Source organism: Mesocricetus auratus, unplaced genomic scaffold (assembly GCF_017639785.1).
Source record: "Mesocricetus auratus isolate SY011 unplaced genomic scaffold, BCM_Maur_2.0 Super-Scaffold_100691, whole genome shotgun sequence".
NCBI lineage: Eukaryota > Metazoa > Chordata > Mammalia > Rodentia > Cricetidae > Mesocricetus > Mesocricetus auratus.
Genome location: NW_024429267.1, coordinates 36579933 through 36601593, shown reverse-complemented (window position 1 = coordinate 36601593; position 21661 = coordinate 36579933). Strand labels below are relative to the sequence as shown.

The 21661-nt window shown below is 49.3% G+C and overlaps 1 protein-coding gene across 1 annotated transcript; it reads right to left on the bottom strand.

Annotated features, from left to right (window-relative positions):
- Window positions 1-971: 971 nt before the first annotated feature.
- Window positions 972-20681, bottom strand: Rbp1 (retinol binding protein 1). The gene is given in 6 exon segments (XM_005080732.4): window positions 972-1219; window positions 2817-2918; window positions 19793-19971; window positions 20412-20517; window positions 20519-20623; window positions 20625-20681. Coding segments are annotated over 6 exon segments (597 nt in total). The 5' UTR covers window positions 20676-20681; the 3' UTR covers window positions 972-1165.
- Window positions 20682-21661: the final 980 nt, after the last annotated feature.

Sequence of the window (21661 nt, the reverse complement as noted above, 5' to 3'; positions counted from 1 at the left end):
GCACTCTTAGCTGCGGAGCTATCTTTCCATCTCCTTCTCTCTGTTTCTTTACAACAATGGTGGCACAGCCAGCAATCACACTTGAGTGTAAAGCTGACTCTGCTCTCCCTTTCTAGAGGGATTTCACACTTGAGTGTAAAGCTGATGCTGCTCTCCCTTTCTAGAGGGATCTGCATGTCTTATGTGGACCGGTGAGAAGAACAGCTTGGCATCAGTACACTAGTGGGTGGGGTGACGTCAAATCCAATCAGTAACTACTTTGGATTAGGGTTCACCTCATTCTCGATTTGGATGAAAATCCTGCCCATCAAATATGGTTTGTACTCACTCATAAGTGGATGTTAGATGTAAAGCAAAGGACAGCCAGATTACAGACCACAACCCCAGAGAAGCTGGGTAACCAGGAGGACCTTAAGAGGGATGCATAGATTTCCCCTGGGAAGGGGAAATAGATGAGCTCTCTTGGGTAAACTGGGGGCAGGGTGGTGGGGGGAAAGGGATGGGAACATGAGGGATCAGGTTGGTGGAGTTGGGAGCAGGATGGAGGGGAAGAGTAAAAAATAAAATGAGAAAGTCCTGTCCATTTCCATTTCGTGCATAGATAACTGGGTCATCTCCTGGGTGTATGGTGCAACCGTGAGGCCGGATTCTGCCGCCATGCCTCTTAAGGCTCTCTGCGCCTAGGCTGAAGGTGACTCCTGCTCCTGTGGCTTTGCTACACTGTGGCTGGGGTTGGACGAGTGATGTGGAGAGTACTTGACACCTAGATGACAGCTACCAAACCATGCACACTCCAGAGCTAAGCTCGTGCCTCGGGGAAGGATGCATAGCTGTACCCTCAGGACTAAACCTTCTGTGGCTTTGCAGTTTTTCCCTCTACCCAAGGGAGGCATCAGGAGAAACTGGCCCCGGAGGCCCTGGAGAAAAAGCAAGCACAGGTGGATATGTGAAATTTCTCGGGCACACACATCTTAAACAGAAATCACCTTTATTCGGGGTAGCTTCATCTTAAGAAAAGGAAAAGAGACAAGGCAGCAAGCTGGGCTCTGCTGGCAGATCCTGGGCAACTACGCATTTCCACCCCATGCTGGGGGTGGGCACTCCTGATCACAGGTCCATCCTACTCACTCCTCAAGACCAAGGCAAGGCTATCTTCTCAGGATGCTCAGTGCACTTTCTTGAATACTTGCTTGCAGATCACACCCTGGGCTCTCATCTCCTGGGATAATAAAGACACCGGTTATTAGCTGAAGCAGTGTTACACTTGGGGCTGAGAGCATCTCAGGACAGGGACTTGGAACATATTCAGTGGCTACTAACATTCCCCATGAACTTAACTAATTCCTTAGACAGTTGATGGAGTGGGAACCACAGAGATCAGGCTCTCTGATTCCTATAGACAGCTGGCTGGCAGAAGGGTTGGTTCCAAGTTGACCCATAGGAGCCCTTGATGGCTCCCCTCTCCTTTACTCCCTTAGAGAGTCAAAGAGCTTTAGAAACCCAGGCCCGGGACAGTCTGAGCCCAGACTTGAAGGAACTGGTTCACTAGGTTGCTTCAGAGTAGGCAAGGATTTAAGCCTGGGTTGTCTACTAGAGTTTGGGAATAATGCTGAGTTGTCAGTATCTCAGTGGGTAGAGCCTGGCCTTCCAGGGAGTTCCAAGCACAACCAACATAGCCCAAGATTTGCCCAAGGGAGAGCTCCTGTTGACTATGGCCAGGGGGCAATGGCAGTCAAACTCTGTGTCTTCTGGGTTGTTGGGAATCAGAGCTGGAAGACTGAATATTTGTGTGACATTCACTGAAGTTTAAGTGCTGACTGAAGAAACTTGAAGCCCTTTAAGAGCCAAGTAAAACCATCTGAGAACCCTCTGCAGCCCGCTTTGCAGCCTCTGACATAGAGCCATGGGGCAAAAGAGCGAGGAGACACTGAGATCATGCCTGCCCCCTTTGCAGCTAAGCAGACAGAGGCCCAGGGAGGAGCCTGGGCTGAGGATGGATCCCACAGCACAGGCTCCGTGCAGCTGGTCTTCTTCCCTTGCACACCCTTACAGCTGCAGAGCTCATGTGCAGCAGGATGGCAGTATCAGACAAGGATGGGGACAGCTGGGGACCTACGCAAGGCACCCAGGGAGTGGCCCAGGATTAATCTCCAGGTCATCTGGACCAGGTTGCTTCTGCAGAAGGGTAGTTGGGGAGTTCCAAGGTGAAGGAGAGGAAACTTCCCCCTCAGAGGCAATGGGCCATGCTAGCAGTCAGGGAGTCCAGGCCTGTGTGCTTGCTCTCTCGGGCTGAAGACTGAGTGGGGGCGGCTTTAAACTGAGGCTGAAGGTGGAGAACAGGACTGGACTGAGGAGAGCCTTCCCCGGCCCCTGGCCTAAGCTGAGATCATATTCTCCTGGTGAATTCAGCTGGGCTCTGGCCTGGTTTTGCACAGGGCACATATATGTTGTTTGGAAACGAATTTGGTTGGTTCTGTGCTTTGTGGAATTGCAACTGGACATACAAGCTAGATTCTCAGAGTCCCACATCTTTACTACCAAAACAGGAAGTGGATTCTCATTTCCAGAGAACAGAAGGGCCTTGCCCACTGCTAATGCTACCAAGCGCCTCTCCACCTGCTCCCTCTGGCTGACCCTTGGATCAGCCTCGACCTTGAAAACAATTGTATGGTTTTCCGAGCCACTCAGGCATCTTCTCCAGAAGCTCCAGAGTAGAAGCAGTGCCTAGCCACCGTGTTCTTTTCCAGCCTCCATTCACCCTTTCAGGGAGTGAGGAACTCAGGGGACACGGCCCAGGTAGCCACCATGGAACCTACCAGGTGCAGCTCGTCCCCCTCGATCCACTGGGTCCAGCCGCGCCCCTCCTTCTCGCCCTTCTGCACACACTGGAGCTTGTCACCGTCCCAGCTCACGGTGGTCTGCCAAGCAAAACACCACAGCCGTCAGTTCTGGGGAAGCAGCCTCCCCGGACTGGAGAAGAGGGAGGCTCCTGACCTCAATAATTCAAGATGTGCTTCTGGCGATTTTAGTGTAGAAAATTTGCAGCCCAATACTTCCTGCCCACCATGTGCTTTTATTAAAGTGTGCAGATCAGCTTTAAAATTTATGAAAACCTTCACAAATTCTATTTAAAAGGGCAATTAGGAAGGGAAAATGTCATTGAGAGAGGGTTGGGGGAATGGGGATTTTGAAGGACAGCCTTCCAGGGTTGAGCACTGGCTGTGCATGGGTGTGCCAGTCAGGGTCTTGTCCCTGCATCTTGCCTGTGAGGAGAACCCTGTCTGTCCCCAGACATATCAGTCATTCAATCATTATTCAATGCTCGCTAAGTCTTGTAATACCTACAAGGCCCCACCCATGCCCTCAAAGAGCCTCCGTCCCACAGGGTTAACGACCTCGGGTATCAACAGCCAGACACAGGTGCTGGCTGCCAGCCATCTACCTCTCTGAGCCAAGTTTCAGTCGCCATGTTGGTAGCCAGCTACATGGACTGGAATCTCCTGCATATGGCCCAGGTAAAAGGACTCACTCTGCTCATCTGGGTGGTCAGGGCATAGGTCAGTGGGGCTCAGAAGTCCCCCCTTCCGTTCTGCTATGTGGCTTCTTTTTAAAGACCTTAGGTCACTAATGTTTCACGTCAAAGGCTTTGGGAGGCCAGGAGTAAGTTAAGGAAGGGGAGGCCAGGGAGGAAGAGATACGGAGATGGGCTCCAAAGAGGAAATGTGGGTCCGTAGGAGAAAGGCTCTTGGCGGTCTGTGGTGAGACAAAGGCAGAGGTGGGATAGTATAAGGTGCAAGAACTCAGGACTTGAGCTGTGTGTGATGTCCTGTCCTGCATGAGACCAACCTACAGGCTGCACTCAAGCTGATACAGTTCTACCCCACATGCCTCCCTTGAGTCATCTTCACAGAGCACTGTGTGCCCTTCCAGAGCTACTCCAGAACATAGGGGCTCAAAAGAGGACTGGAGTTCAGTCTGGTCTCCCTAGCATGGTCAATGAATAAGCACCTCAGCTAAGTGAATAGACGTGCCCAGGACATTGCCCACATACCGTGCCCACCTTTTGGATACACATCCTTGCCATAAGGAAAGGTCCTCATAATTAGCCCCCCCTCCCCTGCAGTGGGAAGGGCTCTGTTCACTCTTGCTCACTGTGTGGCTCTGAGTGAGTCTAACACTTACTATGAGTCCCCACATTGCCACCAGGTATGAGGGCACTGTGTCAGAGGCTTTAGATAGCTCAGGTTCTGAGCTTCCCGTGTTTTCTGTCACACTCGGCTTAGCATCAGGACAGCCAGTAACAGCCTAATGCAGATGGGAGAGAGGAAAAAATCTGGGCAATGTGTGGAATGAGAACTTCTGGAGGATCCTTCCCCTTTCTCCTTGCTGTCCTCAAGAGGCACCAGCCCTAACTTTGGCGTGCTGATCACTACTGCCCTCTGCTGTTGAGATGAACCTGCAACCAGACACTTAGAAGAGCCTCGGGAGACGGATTTGTCCATCTGGAGAAGTAGAAAGGTGTGAATTAGAGCGCCAAAATTCATGTAAAGAAGAGGTGCTGATCTCTTCTAATGATACCATTGCTAGGAGACAGATATCAGAAGACCCTGGGACCCCAGCCTAATCTGTGAACCACTTCGCACAGGAATAAATCTGGCCTCAGCTCCTGCACGGGGTTCACAGTGAGTGAGGGGCACAGGACGACTTGGGGGTGGTTCCTCTCCTTGATTCCCAGAATCACTTGGGGCACATGTGTAGCCTGAGAAAGCCCAATCTCCTTGTCAGAATTTAGTGAGGCTGTGATGGGTCAAGGCTTATGTCCCAAATGTGGCAAAAAGTCATGCCCTGGGTGTCACGCCAGGCCTGGGATGGGAAAGAGGTATGGAGAAACGAGTCATTGGCTTCAAAGAGCTCCCTAGAACACTTGGTTTCCTCAGCAACTGATCACCCTGTGTTTATGCAAAGACCTACTCAGCAGGTGAAGGGCTCCTAACCCCATCTAGGCATGGATAGACTGGCTGGATCTCAGCTGTGGTCTATAGTTTTGCTCTTTTTTTTTCCAGAAAAGGTAATCAATGGGCAGACTGGCACCTGTAATGGAAAAGAATATAAAGAAACAAAGTCTATGCAATCTAACTTCTTCAGAGATAACTGCCCAACATTTTCATGTTCTTCTCTTCAGCTGTCTCTCAGCACACCTATAGAGTTCTGCCTTTAGAAAATAAGGATTGCAATATTGATGCCTTATCATTTCTTCATTTATTAGAGACAACTTCCACTTTGACAAATACTCTCCATAAGTATTATTTTCATTATTATGCATTATCCAGAAAATGAACACATAATTTGTAAATTTACCAGAGTAAAATGAAAATGAGGGACTCTTTTTCAAAAATATCACAATTTGAAGATTGCAACAGCAGACCATCTAGCCAAGCTAGGAGCCCCTTGGGGTCTGCCTTGCACTCAGGCCCTTGAAGCTGGTCCTGGTGGTGGTTTGGTGAACATACATGCCATTATTTAGCTGATTACCTACCTATTCTTGGGCATTTGAGTATTTTATAATTCTATCCTAGTATAAATAAAACTTCGTCATACACATAATTTTCAACACATTTTCTCAGAACGTATGTCCTGAATCATGTGTAGGTTTTTTTTTAAAGATTTTATTTATTTATTATGAATACAACATCTTGCCTCTATGTATGTCTGCAAGCAAGGAAAGGGCACCAGATCTCATTACAGATGGTTGTGAGCCACCATGTGGTTGCTGGGAATTGAACTCATGACCTCTGGAAGAGCAGTCAGTGCTCTTAACCTCTGAGCCATCTCTCCAGCCCCATGTGTAGGTTTTTAAAGCTTTGGATGACCATGTCACCTGAACCTCCAGACTTGTACTTGTGTATCCTCCAGGGCCACTGTCAGAGAATGGCCATGACGGGGATCTGATTTCAGTCAGGGGGACATTCCTGACGCTTTTCAAGTCTCAAGCAGAGGAAAGGCCTGGTGTGTGTGTGTGTGTGTGTGTGTGTGTGTGTGTGACTCAGGAACCCCACCTTAGACAAGAAGGCCAGATCCATCCAAGGACAAGGCAGGGGACAGTCAGATGCTCAGCTGCTATTACCAATACCACAGGAATGTACAAAAGGCTGGAGCCAGGGTGGCTGCTTATAAACAAACCCATTCTAAGTCTTTATTAAAAATGAACAATAATCCACATCCCTTTGGCTGTGTCAGCGGCTTTCTGAGAGAGACAAGTGCCAAGAGATGAGTGAGGACAATTGTATACCACTTTGACAAGGGACTGTCATTTCAAAAGCCATTATCCACCTTCCATCCACTCAGAAATCCTAGCTGGTACTGCAGCCAGGAAGTCTGAGTGACCCTGTCCCAGGAATGTCTTTACGCTCCTTTGTCCTTTTCAGGTGACTAGCACAGGTTGTGATAGACAGTGACCTGACGTGACCTATAAACACTGAGACTCAATGTGGCTCTCAGGAAACTTGTGACATTTATTAAAGTCCCACATGCTGCCACTTACTTACTCCAAGGACAGGGATGACTGGTCACTTCTATCCGTCCATGCTTGTCCACCCAACCCTGCCAGGTTCTCTCTTGCTGGACCCGCCTCCGGATCAGTCTCTGTGCGCCCAGAGGCAGGTCATAAGAGGAGACACTTTGCCTGTGGTGTCTTTTGCATGCAAGCTCCAGAGTCCAGCCTGACCCAACTCTGACCCCAACACCTACACTCTTTAGATTTGGGGGTAAAAGGCAAAGCCCAGACAGTGAGTTGGCACTTTTTGTGTACATTCTGTGAACTATTAAAAGATGGACATTGGCTTTTCCTCCTACAGTTGGATTTTAACCTGCGCTTTTCTCTCTGAGGGTCTCTCTGTTCCTGGCGGTTTGTTAAGACAGCCATTGGTGCTTGTGTTAAATAAGCCGTTGTGTGGGAGGGGTAGGAAAGCCCTAAGCCCTAACACATGAGGGCCAAGCCCTGTCCTGAGAGCTTATCACGGTGTTTCATTAATCTGCAAGTTTTAGAACAGAAAATCAAAAACAAAAACAAAGACACCCTAAGCTTCTGTAACACCCAGCCTACCGCCCTTGGGGCTGAGCATATTTAGTTTTCTCTGACTGAGAAGTGCAAAGGATAGGTAGTGAGCTCTCTTTTTCTGTTCCACTCCCAGGAGGCTTGCAATTACCTAAAATCAGCACATTCAGGGGTAAAGCTAACTTGCTGTGAAAGCAGATGAAAACCAAATTAATAAGGCTTTTAAAATGTGAATGAGTAATTAGAGACTTAAAGAGCACAGTAAAAGCAGCTACTACGAACGGATATACCCATAACAAGATCTTTGTGGGCACTAGAGAATGCAATTCCACTATGAGTCTTCAGTCCTACCATGAAGATGTTAACAGAGAATGGTTACACCCATCTTAGGACAAACAAAATGAAATACGTTCAGATTAATAATCTTGGTACATTATTCCATCCCTTCCAATCATTTAAGAAAAGTCCTGGACTAAATAGCTAGGGCTATTAATTATGCCAAGGCTCTGAGGAGGGGGGCCAGAGGCCGGGCAGAAGAATGTTGGAGGCCCGTGCCACCCAACCCTGTTTCAGGCATCTGGAAGACTTCCTGGTTGAAGTGACAGCATCATATCATGATCACCACCACCATGGTCACCATGGTGACAAGGGCAAAGACCCAGAATGTGCCAGACAGGTACTGAGCAGGTTATGAAGCACATCATGTGACACCTCAAGACCTCTTGGAGCAGCTGTCCTTCTCACTTTAGAAATGCCAGCGACTGGCAGGCAAATGGATGGAACTAGAAGAAACCTTCCTGAGTGAGGTAACCCAGTAACAAAAAGAAGAACATGGTATGTACTCTCTCATATATGGATTTTAGACATAGAGCAAAGGATTACCAGCCTACATTCCACACAGCCAGAGAAGCTAGGAAACAAGGAGGACCCTAAGATGGTCCCCTGGAGAAGGGGAAAGGGACAAGATCTCCTGAGCAAATTGGGATCATGGGGGAGGGGAAAGGGAATTAAAGAAAGAGAAGAGGAGAAGAGGAGGGGAGAAGAGGACATGAGGGAGCAGGAATATTGAGTCAGGGGAAGAACAGAGGAGAGCAAGAAAAGAAATACCATAATAGAGGGAGCCATTATAGGTTTAAAGGGAAATCTGGCATTAGGGAAATGCCCAGAGATATACAAGGATGACCTCAACTAACAATCTAAGCAATAGTCGAGAGGCTACCTTAAGCGTCATTCCCTGATAAGATTGATGACTACCTTATATACCATCACAGAGCCTTCATTCAGTAGCTGATGGAAGCAGAAGCAGAGACCCACAGCTAAACATTGAGCTGAACTCCTGGAATCCAGTTGCGGAGTGGGAGGAGTGATGAGCAAAGGGGTCAAGACCAGGCTGGAGAAACCCACAGAAACAGCTGACCAGAACAAGGAGGAGCTCATGGACCTCAGACTGATAGCTGGGAAACCAGCATAGGATTGATCCAGACCCTCTGGAAATGGATGTCAGTTAGGAAGCCTGGGCAATCTATGGGTCTTCTGGTAGTGAATCAGTATTTATCCCTAGTACACAAATGGACTTTGAGAGTCCATTCCACACAGAGGAATACTCTCTCAGCTTAGATACACGGGGTAGGGCCTAGGCCCTGCTCCAAATGTTATGAAGATCCCCCATGGAAGGCCTCACCCTCCTTGGGGAGCAGAAAGGAGATGGGATAGGGGGACAGTGGGGGGGGCAGGGGATGAGGGGAGGGAGAAGGAATTGGGATTGACATGTAAAACAAGCTTGTTAGAAAGAAAGAAAGAAAGAAAGAAAGGAAGGAAGGAAGGAAGGAAGGAAGGAAGGAAGGAAGAAAAGAAGGAAGGAGGAAAGAAAGAAGGAAAGGAAGAAAGGAAGGAAGGAAGAAAGAAAGAAATGCCAGGGACCACGCTCAGCAGTTCCTGGTTTCAGCTAAGCCTTCCACGAGGAGCAGGATGTGTGGCCATGGCTCTGCTTCAGCAGCCATGGTCCATCCCCTTTGTAGCTTCCTGCACACCAGCTGCTCGAGAGAAGGAGGCTGAAATGAGGGAAAGAAGACAAAAGGAGAGAAACACCCTGAAGAATGGAGGGTGCTAGGGAGCTGATGTGCTGGAGCTTTGAAAGTAGGAGGTCACCCCATCAGCCTGAGGTAGAGTCAGCCTGAAGGAGGTGTGGCTGTTGCCCTGCAGGCCACAAACTCTTGGGTGAGCAGCAACCTGGTCCACTGCTGGCCTCACCCAGCCTGGTCTGTGGTATGGAATAGCACATGCTGCTGTTTAAAACCCTCCACTCTGCCAACCCTGCTACATCTTCCTTGGATGACCAGGTGTCCCTTCATGCATGTGGCTAAACCAGAATTTATCTCCTGAGGTGACAGTTCACGTGGTGGGAGGATAAATACTAAGAGCCCATCCTGATGGAGCAGCTGCCCTGAAGGTTTTCTCCTATACCATTCATCACTTAACTTTCACGAGAAGCAGTGATCCCTGACTTGCTAATTACCACTATTTCACACATTACTTGAAGTCCAGAGAGGGGGAAATAATTTTCCCCAGGGCAACAGTTCACAAAGAGATAAGATTTCAAAGGAGGTTGGGCATCAGAGTTGAGACAGGCCATGATTGACTTCTAGACTCTTCAGAGAGAATGGGGCACGATGAAAAACCATGCCCAGGAAAAGAAGGGATAATTGCCTTCCTTGAATTAAGGCTTTTTAGCCAGCCCCGTGGCATCCATGATTGGAGGTCTCTCCTGCCACCGATGAGTTCATCCCATGGCACTGCTTCATGATGGGACACTGCAGTTTTGATTCCAAAGCTCAAAAAGATAGATTAACCCAGAGCTCTTGGTGCCCAAGATAATAGTCATGGTACCTATCTTTATTAGCAACATAGGAAGAATCTTGGTACCTTCTTCATAGAATTGTTGTAAAGATCAACACACACACACACACACACACACACACGCGCGCACGCACGCATGCTGCACAGTATGCTGCGAGAGAGAGAGAGAGAGAGAGAGAGAGAGAGAGAGAAAGAGAGAAAGAGAAAGAGAAAGAGAGAGAGAAAGTGATTAAAAGAATCTCCAGTAGAGGGAAAATACCTGGTACACATTATCTATTACTAAGTTGGATTAGAGCAGATCTTGTATGGCAACCTTTTATATTGTTCTGCTGTTTTCACTTAATGCTCATTTAACAAATACACTGGAACCCCTTGTGTTGGGTCATGAGATGCAGTAAGGTTTTTTCCCTCTAGAATCGCAGATATATTAGCAAGTGTCAGCGTGACCTAAGAAATACGCCTTCAGTGAGGGGGCCCGTGGCAAAAGGAAGGATGGTGGCATGAAGGTGAATCCAGACAAGGCCAACAGAACAGGTTAGCCTGGGCTAGCCCTCTACCAGTGGGTAACTATGCTTCCAAAAGGGGGCAAAAGAGATCATCCCAGAGGAGTGAGCAGAGAGAGCAAAGGAAGGCACCCCCGCACAGGATGTGTGATGGGGAGTGGGTCTGGAGGGGCTGTATCCTAAGGTCATGGGGTGGTCAGCATTGAGGAGCTCCAGGAGGGGTTGAGCTGGGAAGCGCTGTGTGATCAGGCTCCCCGCTGAAGATGTGAAGGGTGTGCTGGAGTCTCGAGGACAGGAGAAGGGAGAGGACTGTGGAGGTACAGCAGTAATTAAGTGAAACGGTCCATAGGAAGAGCTGCGCTTGGCACACAGCGGGCCCAAGAGATGTTAAGTGTTATTACTGCTGTTATTACAGGCGAGATATTCAGAGCAGTGCAGACGGGAAGGGGGAGGATGGATGTTACAAAACAGGGTCCTTGGAACCGGTCGAGGGATTGCCCATAAACGTTTTTATCTTCACAGCCATCGTTGACATGGCTGGCAGCGTAGTGATCTCTGGAATTAAAAAGCCAGTGGTTCTGGCTTTTAGGATTTAGGATTTAGGAAGCCAGCAGGAGACAGCTTGTTCTCTGAACCAGAAGTTACACATTATCTAAAGTAGTGTGACCCTGGCAGAGCTCAGCTCACCCCCACCCTGCCCAGTGTGTAAAGTGGGAGGGCAGAGCCTGCTTTTGCAGGGTCCCCGGAGAGCTCAACAGACACAAGGCGCAGTAGCTCTCAGGGCTGTGTTTATGGGGGGGGTGGTGCTGGGGATTGTTTATTAAGAAACTTGCACACAGACACCTTTGTGCAAACTTAAGGGGAAAAAAAGTTTTCCTGGAATCCGAGCTGGTGCGTGGGCTGTCTGAGTCAGGAGTTAGATGATTTTCTGACTCACAGCCCATTGTCAGACAGATTTTTTTCACTGACTGGATGTAGGACCAGTTTCATTGTGAGGCGGGAACGATGGTTGTGGAGCCTGTGTTTCCTGGCATCCCAGGTTTGCAGTTCCTCCCCAAGAGACCTCTACATTGTCCTCGTACTCCCAAGTCAGAAAAGGAGAAGAGGGGGCTGATGGGACACAAGGAAGGAAAGAAGCAGTGTTCCCCTTGTGTTGGAGGTGCCCTCCTGGGGAGTCTGCATATCAGAGGACACCCAAAGAGAAGTCAGAACAGTTAACAACATAAATGCACTTTAATGAAGCATTCAGTCAACAGAACAGGTACTCGGGTGAGCTAGCAGGCTCTCTCTCTCTCTCTCTCTCTCTCTCTCTCTCTCTCTCTCTCTCTCTCTCTCTCTGTGTGTGTGTGTGTGTGTGTACCAAGCTCTCTAATACAGTTTAATTTACACAACACACAGGGTGTGGCAGGGTTCTAGACAAACAAGTGGCTGATGCTACAAAAAGGATTCCCAGAGAGGGGGCTGGTGGATTGGGATTGGGCATAACTCTTGTTCTCAGGAGTGTTCCCAATCAACTCCAAGTCAAAACCATCACTCAACTCCTGAGCCCAAAGGGAAAGGATCAAAGTTGACTGAGGGCTTGATGTCTAGAGGACAAATGGTCACAGGAGTGACTGTCAAAAGAAGGCACAAATTCCCTGGGCCCCCCTGTGGGGCCTCTAGCAGGAGGTTTATTCAGAGAGTGTTGGGCTGCTAGCACACAGGATGGTCTCCTGAGCTGGGCCCAGGAGGTGAGAAATCCCCACCCTAACTACAAAGGACAGGCTCAGACACACCTGCTGCGGCTCCTCTCACACCCCCTCAGGACCCAGTCATATTAGTCAGAAACAGCCCAATCTGGATAGACCTTCAAAGCTTAGGCAAAGAAACAAGCTGCAGAACCCACTGGGCAGTTGTCACAGTGTGCCAGAGGCGGTGGTGACAGCTTGTCAAGCTGACAGGCCTGCCAGCTCTCCTGAAGCACCAGTGTTTGCTCAGAGCCCTGCCACACCCTGCTTGTTCAGATGTGGAACCTGGATCTTCTTCTACAGAGGATAGGTGAGTCCCTCTGACTACTTCCACCAATAGAATATAGGAGAGTTGCCAGGAGATGTTGAAGTTTGGATAGGTGCCCCCTAGCTCCATGTATTCAAGGTGTTACAGCTTTTAAGAGTTGAGGCCTGTTTGGAAGCTTTCTGGTGATAGGAAGGTATATTCTTGAAGGGGATATTGGAACCCTGCTTTCATTCTGGCCATTAGGGGATGGTAGGTCATGGAGGAAGCACACCCTGTAATGAGCTTTCTCCATGACTTAACACCTTGACACAGGTCTAGAAGGAACGGTGCCAACTAATCATCCATTAAAACTTGCAAGACTGGAAGCCAAAATAAACCCTGCCTCCTTTTATGTAAATTAGCTCAGGTATTTTTGTTATAGCAGCAGAAAGCTGACTAATACAGTGCCTTCAGAGTTCATAAAAATGTTATACAAATCTGCCTTCCTCTCATGAGACTCTCATTCTTGAGCCTAGCTGCCATGGCGAGTAAATAGAAGCGAACTTTCTGAAGAGAGAATCCTAGGGCTCCCGGCTGGGACAAGTCATCCCCTCTGAACTCCACTCAAATCACATATTTGTGAATGAAATAAATGACTTATTTCAAGGTAGTAGTTTTCAAGGTAGTTTACTCCTCTGTGATTATAAAATATATAATTTATAACCATATTTAATTCACACAGTGCCATCACTGTGTATGATTTCTGGTTCCTCTTTGCAAATGAGGACATGAGGGCTCCTCTCTCCAGAGAAACAGCCAGAAAGTGGAAGCAGAATTTAAATGCCCAGCCTGACCCCATAAACACTCTGTCGCTCCCTGTCTTCTCAGCACACACTTTGCCTGTTCAGCTGCACATCCAGATGCATCATTGGGAGCCTTAACTATCATGGGTTGTTGCAAGACTGGTGTCCACAGGCAGTCCCTAACCCGGTCACCCAGAAGTACAGAGCTGTACCTGTCATCACTTGTTCACCCCCATGAAGTAAGCAACAAAATCCCTACTCTGAATTCTAATGGCCCTGGACCTGGCCAGCTGTTCCTCAGAGTATCAGCAGTGTGGTCCTGGAAAGACAGGCATTCAGGTCCCACCCCAGTTGAGTAAGACAGGCTCAACTGCATGAAAACTGCTATTCTGATGATCTGGGTGGTTAGGATTTCTGAATGTCTTAGGATGTTTTCAGACACAAGAGATGGGAAACCAGGTCACACGGCTTAACAAGAAAGAAAGATGCACTGCTAACCTAACTATATGGGAAGCTGCTTTAGTGTTGAGAACTCCCATGACACTCCAAGCTTTCTCTCTCCATCCTTCCTTCTTTCTCCCTCAGTGCCCATGTTCCTGACCTTATCTTGTTTTTTTTTTTTCCTTCATTTGGATTTCTCCATGTACCTGTGGAAAGCGGGAAGATGGGTGTTGGCACTGGCCACAGAGAGTCTCAAGGTTATGTCACATCAGCTTCCTTGTCTCTCTCCCACCGTCCTCAGATTAAAGCCTAGGGAAGGGTGTGATGGGCGTGCATCACCCTGTCGGCAGGTACTCATCCCGGGAGAGGTGGTGTGCTGAGTGTGCAGGCTCACCAGGACCCAGAAAGGGAGAGGGAATTCCCAGCAGTAAAAAGGGGTGTCTTTCTGAAAGGGGTAAGGAAGAATGATAGCCAGGAAAATCCAACAGCTGTAAGTTAGTCAACAAACAACTGGCCCTCCTAGACGACTGTGCCTCTCAGGTTCAGGTGTCAGCAGGGGTGCTGGTCCTATTCTGTGCACAGTATGGCCGCAGGGTAAAGGCAATGTGTCCTTTCTCTGTGGTCCTCAGAATTGACCCCGGGCAGCCAGACAGAGCAACAATCACGATGCCCATTTTGCAAATGTGGAAACAGAAGCAGGGTGTCTAATCAGCTGCTGTCACACTGCTGGCAGCTGTGCTGACAGTGCCATGAACTCTTCCCACACATCCCAGGCCCACTGACCCTTGGAACCCTCTCACTGCTCACCTCACAGACCTTGGGACTGAGACCTTCGCAAATACGCTCTGTCTGAGCCCCGGGTTTTCATCTACCTGCATGGGTAAAGCCATCCCTGTTGAAGAGCATTTGCTGTGAGGACCAAAGGAAAAAAAAGTGGGGAGAGGGCTTAGTGCAGGTGCAGTGAATTGTTACCCCTGTCAAGTTCTCTCACTCCTGCCTTGCAAAACTCCAAACCCAACCAGTGTGAGTCCTGAAAGCTACTTTGTGAATTTTGTTTGGTTGCTTTAATTCTTCTTTTTGTAATCCTCAAAAGCACACTGTTGCCACTCATTTCAAAGGTCGAAGAACTTTAGCTAGGACATGAAAGAGATCCTGTGTTGAAGCCTTGGAAAAGACCCAGCTGAATGCAGGGGCCTGATCTGGTCAGGGGCGGCTCTCGGAAGGCTTCCAAATCCAACAGCATCTGAGTTCTGCAGCCTGAGGCGCTAATTTCACCACTGGCAAGATATTTGTTAACATAAGAACCCAAGCATCTCTCTGATGGGTCAAGAACAGGATCAGGAAGCTGGCAAGAGTTTAAACCAGAATGCTAACGGGGCTTGATGGATTTCATGTGTTGCCATACATAATTAGATGCCTGGCTGGCTGGGTGGATAATGGGCATTTGCAAGGAGTTATGGAGGGGAGGGAAGGAAACACAAACTTTTTTTTAAGATTAAAAAAATTTGAAAGTTCAGACAAGGAGAGATGCCTAAAAAATGTCATGGAGTAAAAAAAAATAAATATATATGCAGATAAAGGGAATTTTCCCATCTCTCTTCTCCCCCATTCTCTTTCCCTTCTCTTCCTTCCCCTCCCCTCCCCTTTCCTTCTCTTTCTTCTCTTCCTTCTCTTTCAGCCTCAGGTAGCTATTTTGGCCAGTTGACCAGATAGGCAGGCAGGTGACAAGGGTTTCACCATAGACCCACTGGAAACTGTAGCAGTTAAAAGCTTTGCAGGGTAGGATACAGGCTGAGTGGAGGAAGGGGCCCTTTGCTTTTCTTTTTGTTCTCTTCTGCCGCTAGTTGGTTCTTTCCCCTTCCCTTTTATAATAAAAACAAAGAAAGCGGCAGCGGGCCAAGTGCTGGGAGTGGAAGGCAGGCCTTGTGGAGGGGTCATCCTGAGTTCAAAGCTAGATAGGAAGGAGAGGCCAAAGCCAAGGGAGGCAGCGCCAGACCCAAGCGAACAAAGCAGCCTCTTGCAGGGAAACCCTGACCTGGGGTCCACTGTGGGATGACAAATGGCCCTTCTGCCACCAGCATACAGGTCAGGCTCACTGCTGGTTCCTAGCTGAGGCTCAGGCTCATCCAATAGAATCACTCACAAAGGACTGAGTGATCATAGGGATTGTCTGGACCAGGCGTGAGAGACTATCTGAAGCTGCAGAACATCTACCTTTCAGAGGCCCAGCCTGAGAAATCCCTGTATCTGATACTCATGGTCGGTGGCTTGTCTGATACCTCACGGTATGGACAAAGGGAAGAGAATTCCTTATGTCTGTTGGGTTCAAACCAGGCTTCCTATACATCTACCGAAACCCAGACCTCTGCTTGCACTGTGGCCCTGAAGGATCTCTACTGACCAGACTGGAAATGGTGGGCTAAGAGCTCCAGGGCCACACAGACAACTCATGTATGTATCTAGACCCCGTCCAGGATGGCCGGTGAGGTAGACTAGAGCCACTCACTCTAGTCTAGGGTCTTGGCACCTCGCTTGTGCTTTTTGCCTTACCCCAAAGCAGGAGCTACGGAGTAAACAAGACAAATGCTACTTGATCCTCGGGTGCCAAGGCGGGTGAGGATGGTGGCGAGCTGCTCACATAGAGGGACACTAGTGAGAGACCTACACCGTGGAGAAACAGTCCAAGGTCGGCGTTTTCAGCTCTTGATGTCTTGAGAAGAACAGTCAGGCATGGGATTGTTTTTATCTCCCTATGAAATCTTAGAATCTTTGGCCCTCATTGGCAACTGGATCAAACACTGTGCAGGCCAAACAAAACGCATCTGCAGGCTGGATTCCATCTTCTGGCTGCCGCTCTGCATACAGATAAGACTCACATGGAAGAGGAAGAAACAGAGATGTTGCACCAGCAGCCTTCTGACCCTCTGCAGAGGAATGTTAGCCTGGCCCCACCTTGCTCAGTGAGGACACCCTGCTGGCTTGTCAGGCCGTATTTAGGTCTCCTCTCAGGTCCTTGTCACTCCTTGTCCCTCTGTCACGTTTTGCACTCCAGCCACATACCAGCATAGGGTCTCTCACTGGCAGTCTCCTTTCCAGGCCTTTCCTGAGCGAGCGCTTCACCACACAGCACTCCCTAACTATAGCTCCCTTAGCCCCAGCTCAGGGCCTCTCAGTCCTCTGCACTTCTACCATGCATGTATCTGCAACAGCCCAAAGATGCAACTCCCTCCTCCACTTCCCTGGGCACCCAGGAAGCCAGCGATCTCTTTCCCTAGGCTGAGCCCAGAACCCTAAGAAGCAGGTCTAAAATAACACGTATTTCCAGACACTTTTCTTGCCGTTGGCCTTGCTCTTATTCCTTTCCTGTTTGGCTGGCTACAGCTACTTCCTGTCTATCCTACCCGCCTCAGCTCAGACTTAGGGGTGGTGAGAACTGTCTCTGACCTCCCAGATCCAAAAGGGGTGTGTCTTTGTCCTGATTGCATGACAGTGTGACTTGTAACCCTTCCCCTAGCCTCCCCACTCACACACTTTATCCCCCTACACTGCACTCCATGAAGGCAGGAATCCTCATCAACACAGTGGGTGTAAATAGGGAGGAAGGGATATGAAATGCTGGCAGAACCCAAAGAGAAAAATGAACAGAACCCATGAATGAACGATCTAAGTTCAGTATGAGACTCAGAAGAGACAATGGGGGTCAGTGGAGGGCAGGAACACACTTGACAGGAATACTTAACACGCATATCTCTGGCCTTCTGTTTAAGCCTTAATTTCATGTCAGGACCCCAGGGTGGACTTGGGGAGATGGATCACTGGACTCTTGGTCCCTTTTCCCAGCGTGGCCACTTGGCATTTCCTTTTTCTGCTCTTTACCATTCAATTTGTCTTTTTAAATTGGCTTATCCAGAACAGGCAGCTGAACCTGGATTTGCGGGGTACAGACTGTGTCCCCCAACTTTGATAACAATCCTACCTCCCAGAGAGTGATGCCAATCATTCTTGCAGCAGTGAAGAAAACAGGAACATCAGCCCAGCATCACCCAACTCCACCTGTCCCTAGGCTCCCTGGCTGGTTCACCTACCAGGAAGATCTAAGGAAAGTGGCTAATGCCTAGTCTTTGTGCTCCAAATTCTCCCCCTACCCCCCAAGCCTCTCCAAGTAGCACAGAAGGACCTCCCCCAGAACCCGAGGATCCCGCTGGAGTGCCCCAGGACTCCTCTGTCCTTTTGTCTTCATGGTGCACACATGCTGTTATGACCTCTGGTGTCTGTCTCACACAAAGACTGTCCCTGGCTGCTGGACTGTGCTTTCCTTGCGTGTGCGCTCATTCGAACCCTCCCTCTCTCCTGCGGGGAACTCCCACCCTGAGGTTCACCCAGGAAAAAGCCCTGTGTATAAAGCTAGTAAAGAGTCAGTGAATTAATACACACTATGACATCACCAGGCACACATTAGACACCCAGTGAATACTCACTAGTATTACTAGGTGATCAATAACAATCAACCAAGTACAAGCCAGCACATCCAGAACTGTAGTGACCCCAAATAAAGACATATCTGACGTGTTATGCTAGCACCCCTAGGAGGCAACTGAATTATGGAGCAGAGTGCCGTGGAGTGACCCGGAAGCAGTCTTGGGCAATGGAGAGAAGGCAGACCCAGTCTGAAGGTGTCCTTTCTCATTGTAAGCATCTGGTGCTTGAAGATTTTAGGGCAGTGGTTCTCAACCTTCTTAATGCTGCAACCCTTTAATACAGTTCCTCATGTGGTAACCTCCAACCATAACATTAATTTCATTTTTACTTCATAGCTGCAACTTTGCTGCTGCTATGAATTGTAATGTAAACATCTGACATGCAGGAGATCAGATATGTGACCAAAGGGATCTCAAATCCACCGGCTGAGAATCACTGCTTTAGAGTGTGGCATTGTCCTACAACAGTAGTTTTCTTAATCCTAAGGGCTCTCCCAAGTACACTGCACTGGCTACTGTCTTCCCACCATTCCTAACAGCAGGCTCAGGTACTAGTCTGGTGGCTTCCCAATGAATAAAGCAGGTAAGGCTGAGTAGTCCTGCTGGGGCTCCTTCACCATCTCCAGGCACAGTCCTTGAGGTCTTGGCTGGGCTGTTTCTGAAAGGGCTGCCTGGCAGAGTGTAGGGTGGGCTGTGGCCTTCAGCATAAGAAGGCTCAAATCCCTGCTCTTGCAATTTCTTCCCCTAAGTCACTGGCTCAATATGGAGTTCCCAATCGTCCCTTCACTGAGCTGTGGTGACAGAATGCAGGGTGTACAGTGACAGCCATAAATGCCATTGACTAGTTAGAGAAGGGTAACAAGCTCCTCCCTTCTGCAAACCAAGGCAGCTCCTGAACCCAAGACTGTGCAAGAGACTCTGGGAGTATACTGGCCTCCCAGAACTCCCAAAATGCTGACGGAGGCCTGAGGCTGACCTTCCGGAGTCTGCTGGGCCATTGTTAATTGGGGTCTGAGGGTCACTAGTTTCCCACTCTTGGGAAGGAATGGCTGGGGCCTCCTGTACCCCTCCTCTGGCCCTGGGTGCTAAGCACTGTTCTATAGATTTAGGAATTGGGTGAAAGGTTGAAAGGAAGTTCAGGGCTCAGTGGGTGTCAGGGTGAGCCAGGGCCAAATCCCAGCTTTGCAGCAAGAGCACCAGGCCAGGGGACTTCCAGCAAAGGTCAAGGACCCCCTACTCCCTTCGGAGAATTCACACTAGATCACTTGGGAAATTATACTGCAGAGGGGCTCCTGTGTTTTCTCCTCCTTTCTTCCTGTTCCCCACCAGAGTTCACAGCCTTGTTTGGAATTCCAGACCCCTACCCACTACTCTACCTGATTCAGTAAGTCAATTTTATCTGTAAAATGGATGGGCTCCTATCTCCTCACAATTAGGGTGAAGCTTTGAGAGGTCCCATGTGTCTGAGCATCAGGTAGAGAGCCTGGACACCGCGGAGACTCACGGAACTGGGGCTGTCACAGCTGCCCAAAGGATTTCGTTCAGCTACCGGCACTTGCAGAGTGGGTTTCCCCTTCCCTGGGACTCTGGGGCTGGGAGGATCTTTGCACCCTCCAGATGAGCTAGCCAAGCTCTAGAACAGAACCCCGGAGCAGGCGACACCAAGGGCTCGCAGGGACTCACCATGCACTTGCGGTCATCTATGCCCGTCAGATCCTCCTCAAACTCTTTTCCAACTTGGAAGTCCATAATGTAGTTCCGAAAAGTGCTCAGCGTGCGAATGATCATGTGGTCGCCGTCCTGCACGATCTCTTTGTCTGGCTTCAGCAAGTTGGCGATTTTGCGCAAAGCCACGTTGACATCTGCAAGGGTTGCAGAGAGAGACAGAGGGACAGAGTTTTTAAAAACAGAAAAGCAAAGCAAACCAAATCAAAACAAAACAAAAAAACTCAGAAGGGTTCCTTGTTAGAGGTCTTCGGGGAGAGGTCGCGCGGAGGAACAAGGTTGAGATTCCTCATGCACTTTTGCGCAGCCTTTGAGGGCCATGTATGCCTTTCTTCTCCTTTTTTTTTTTCTTTTGAAAATAAAGTTTTTGTTTGTCTTGCTAACCCTTTAAAAGCAGAACTAGCATAGCTAAACCAGCTCTACTAATTAAATTATCTGCCACCACGGACAGCTAGTGGACTCCACCAATTAACCCTAACAGTTCAGGCCCTTTAGTTGGTAGCCAGCGGCCGAACTCTGGACTCGGGTAGCGGGGTCTGCAGGGAGCCTGGGCCAGCGCACCTCGAGCCGCGCTTACCGAGCGCGCGCAGGTACTCCTCGAAATTCTCGTTGCTCAGCATCTTCCAGTACCCGTTGAAGTCCACAGGCATTTTGGGGACAGAATGGGGGTGGTCGGACACCCAGAAGGCAGGAGCGACTGTGGGGTCGGCCTGGACGCTGGCTGCCAATGCGCTCCGAGTGACGGGCGGCCCGGAAATGGGTGTCTTCGGGGGTCACAGGGCTCCGCGGGGGCGGCGACAGCTGGATTCCGAGTGTGCACAAAGCCGGCAGGAGAATCCATTGTAGCCTTCCCTCCTCCCAGTGTGCGAGGGCGGGGCGGGGACAGGGGCGGGGACTGAGGAGGTGGTGGGGGCGAGGAAGGTGCGCGGCTAGGTTTGTCCCTGCTGCTGGCCACCTTCAGTTCAGACCTTGAATTTGTTCTTTTCACTTTCCCAGCCCAGAAAAAGGAGATGTGAAAGAGGTGGGGCTGCTATTGGCCCTAACTTCTGTGTACCCTCCTGGGAGTCCTTCGATAGCCTGGAATTCTCACCCGCAGGCTTCTTGAGTGTTGAGAACATGTCTCCGTCGGGCTTACTACTTAAGAAAGAGGACATTTGCGGGCGTTTGTCTAAAGCTCCACACCAGTGATCTGGCCAGTTTGGAAAGGCTGTTTGTTCTGTTTAACTCTGGGATGAAGAGCGGAGCAAGTGCCCACTCCCAAGAAACAAAGCAAAGTTGGTGGTACTACAGGTTCATTGTACAAAAAAAACGCTCCGGGTGAATCCACGCACCCAAACACCGTGCTCAGAGACTCATGCAGGTGTGGACTGTCATTGTTCTTCAGACTATTGCATTTTCCTCTTCATCCACCGAAAGAGAGCACAACACTCTCTTTGATTTTGCACTTGGCTTTTTTCACTTAATATATCCTGGGGCCCTTTCCATACCTGTGCATAGCATGAATTCCCGCTGTTTTGCATGCAGGCTTCCACTACTTACCCAGCTGAGCTCCTGTTTGCCTGGTCAGGGTTGGGTTGGGATGGGGGCGGGGGGGGGGCGTGTTCTGTAGCTTCTGATCCTTGCTGCCATTGGCAACAGTAGCAGCGAAGACCTTTTTCACATCTCACCTGCCACCTGTGTGCTACAGAGAGATAGCATATTCACAGTGGCTGACTTTTTGACCTACTAAAGACTGCAGATTTCTTTTTACATTGTTTTTAGCACAGATCAGAGCCTCGGAGCCTGTGGAATGAGGTGTGGTATGCTCTCTTCTAGCTACAGAAGCAT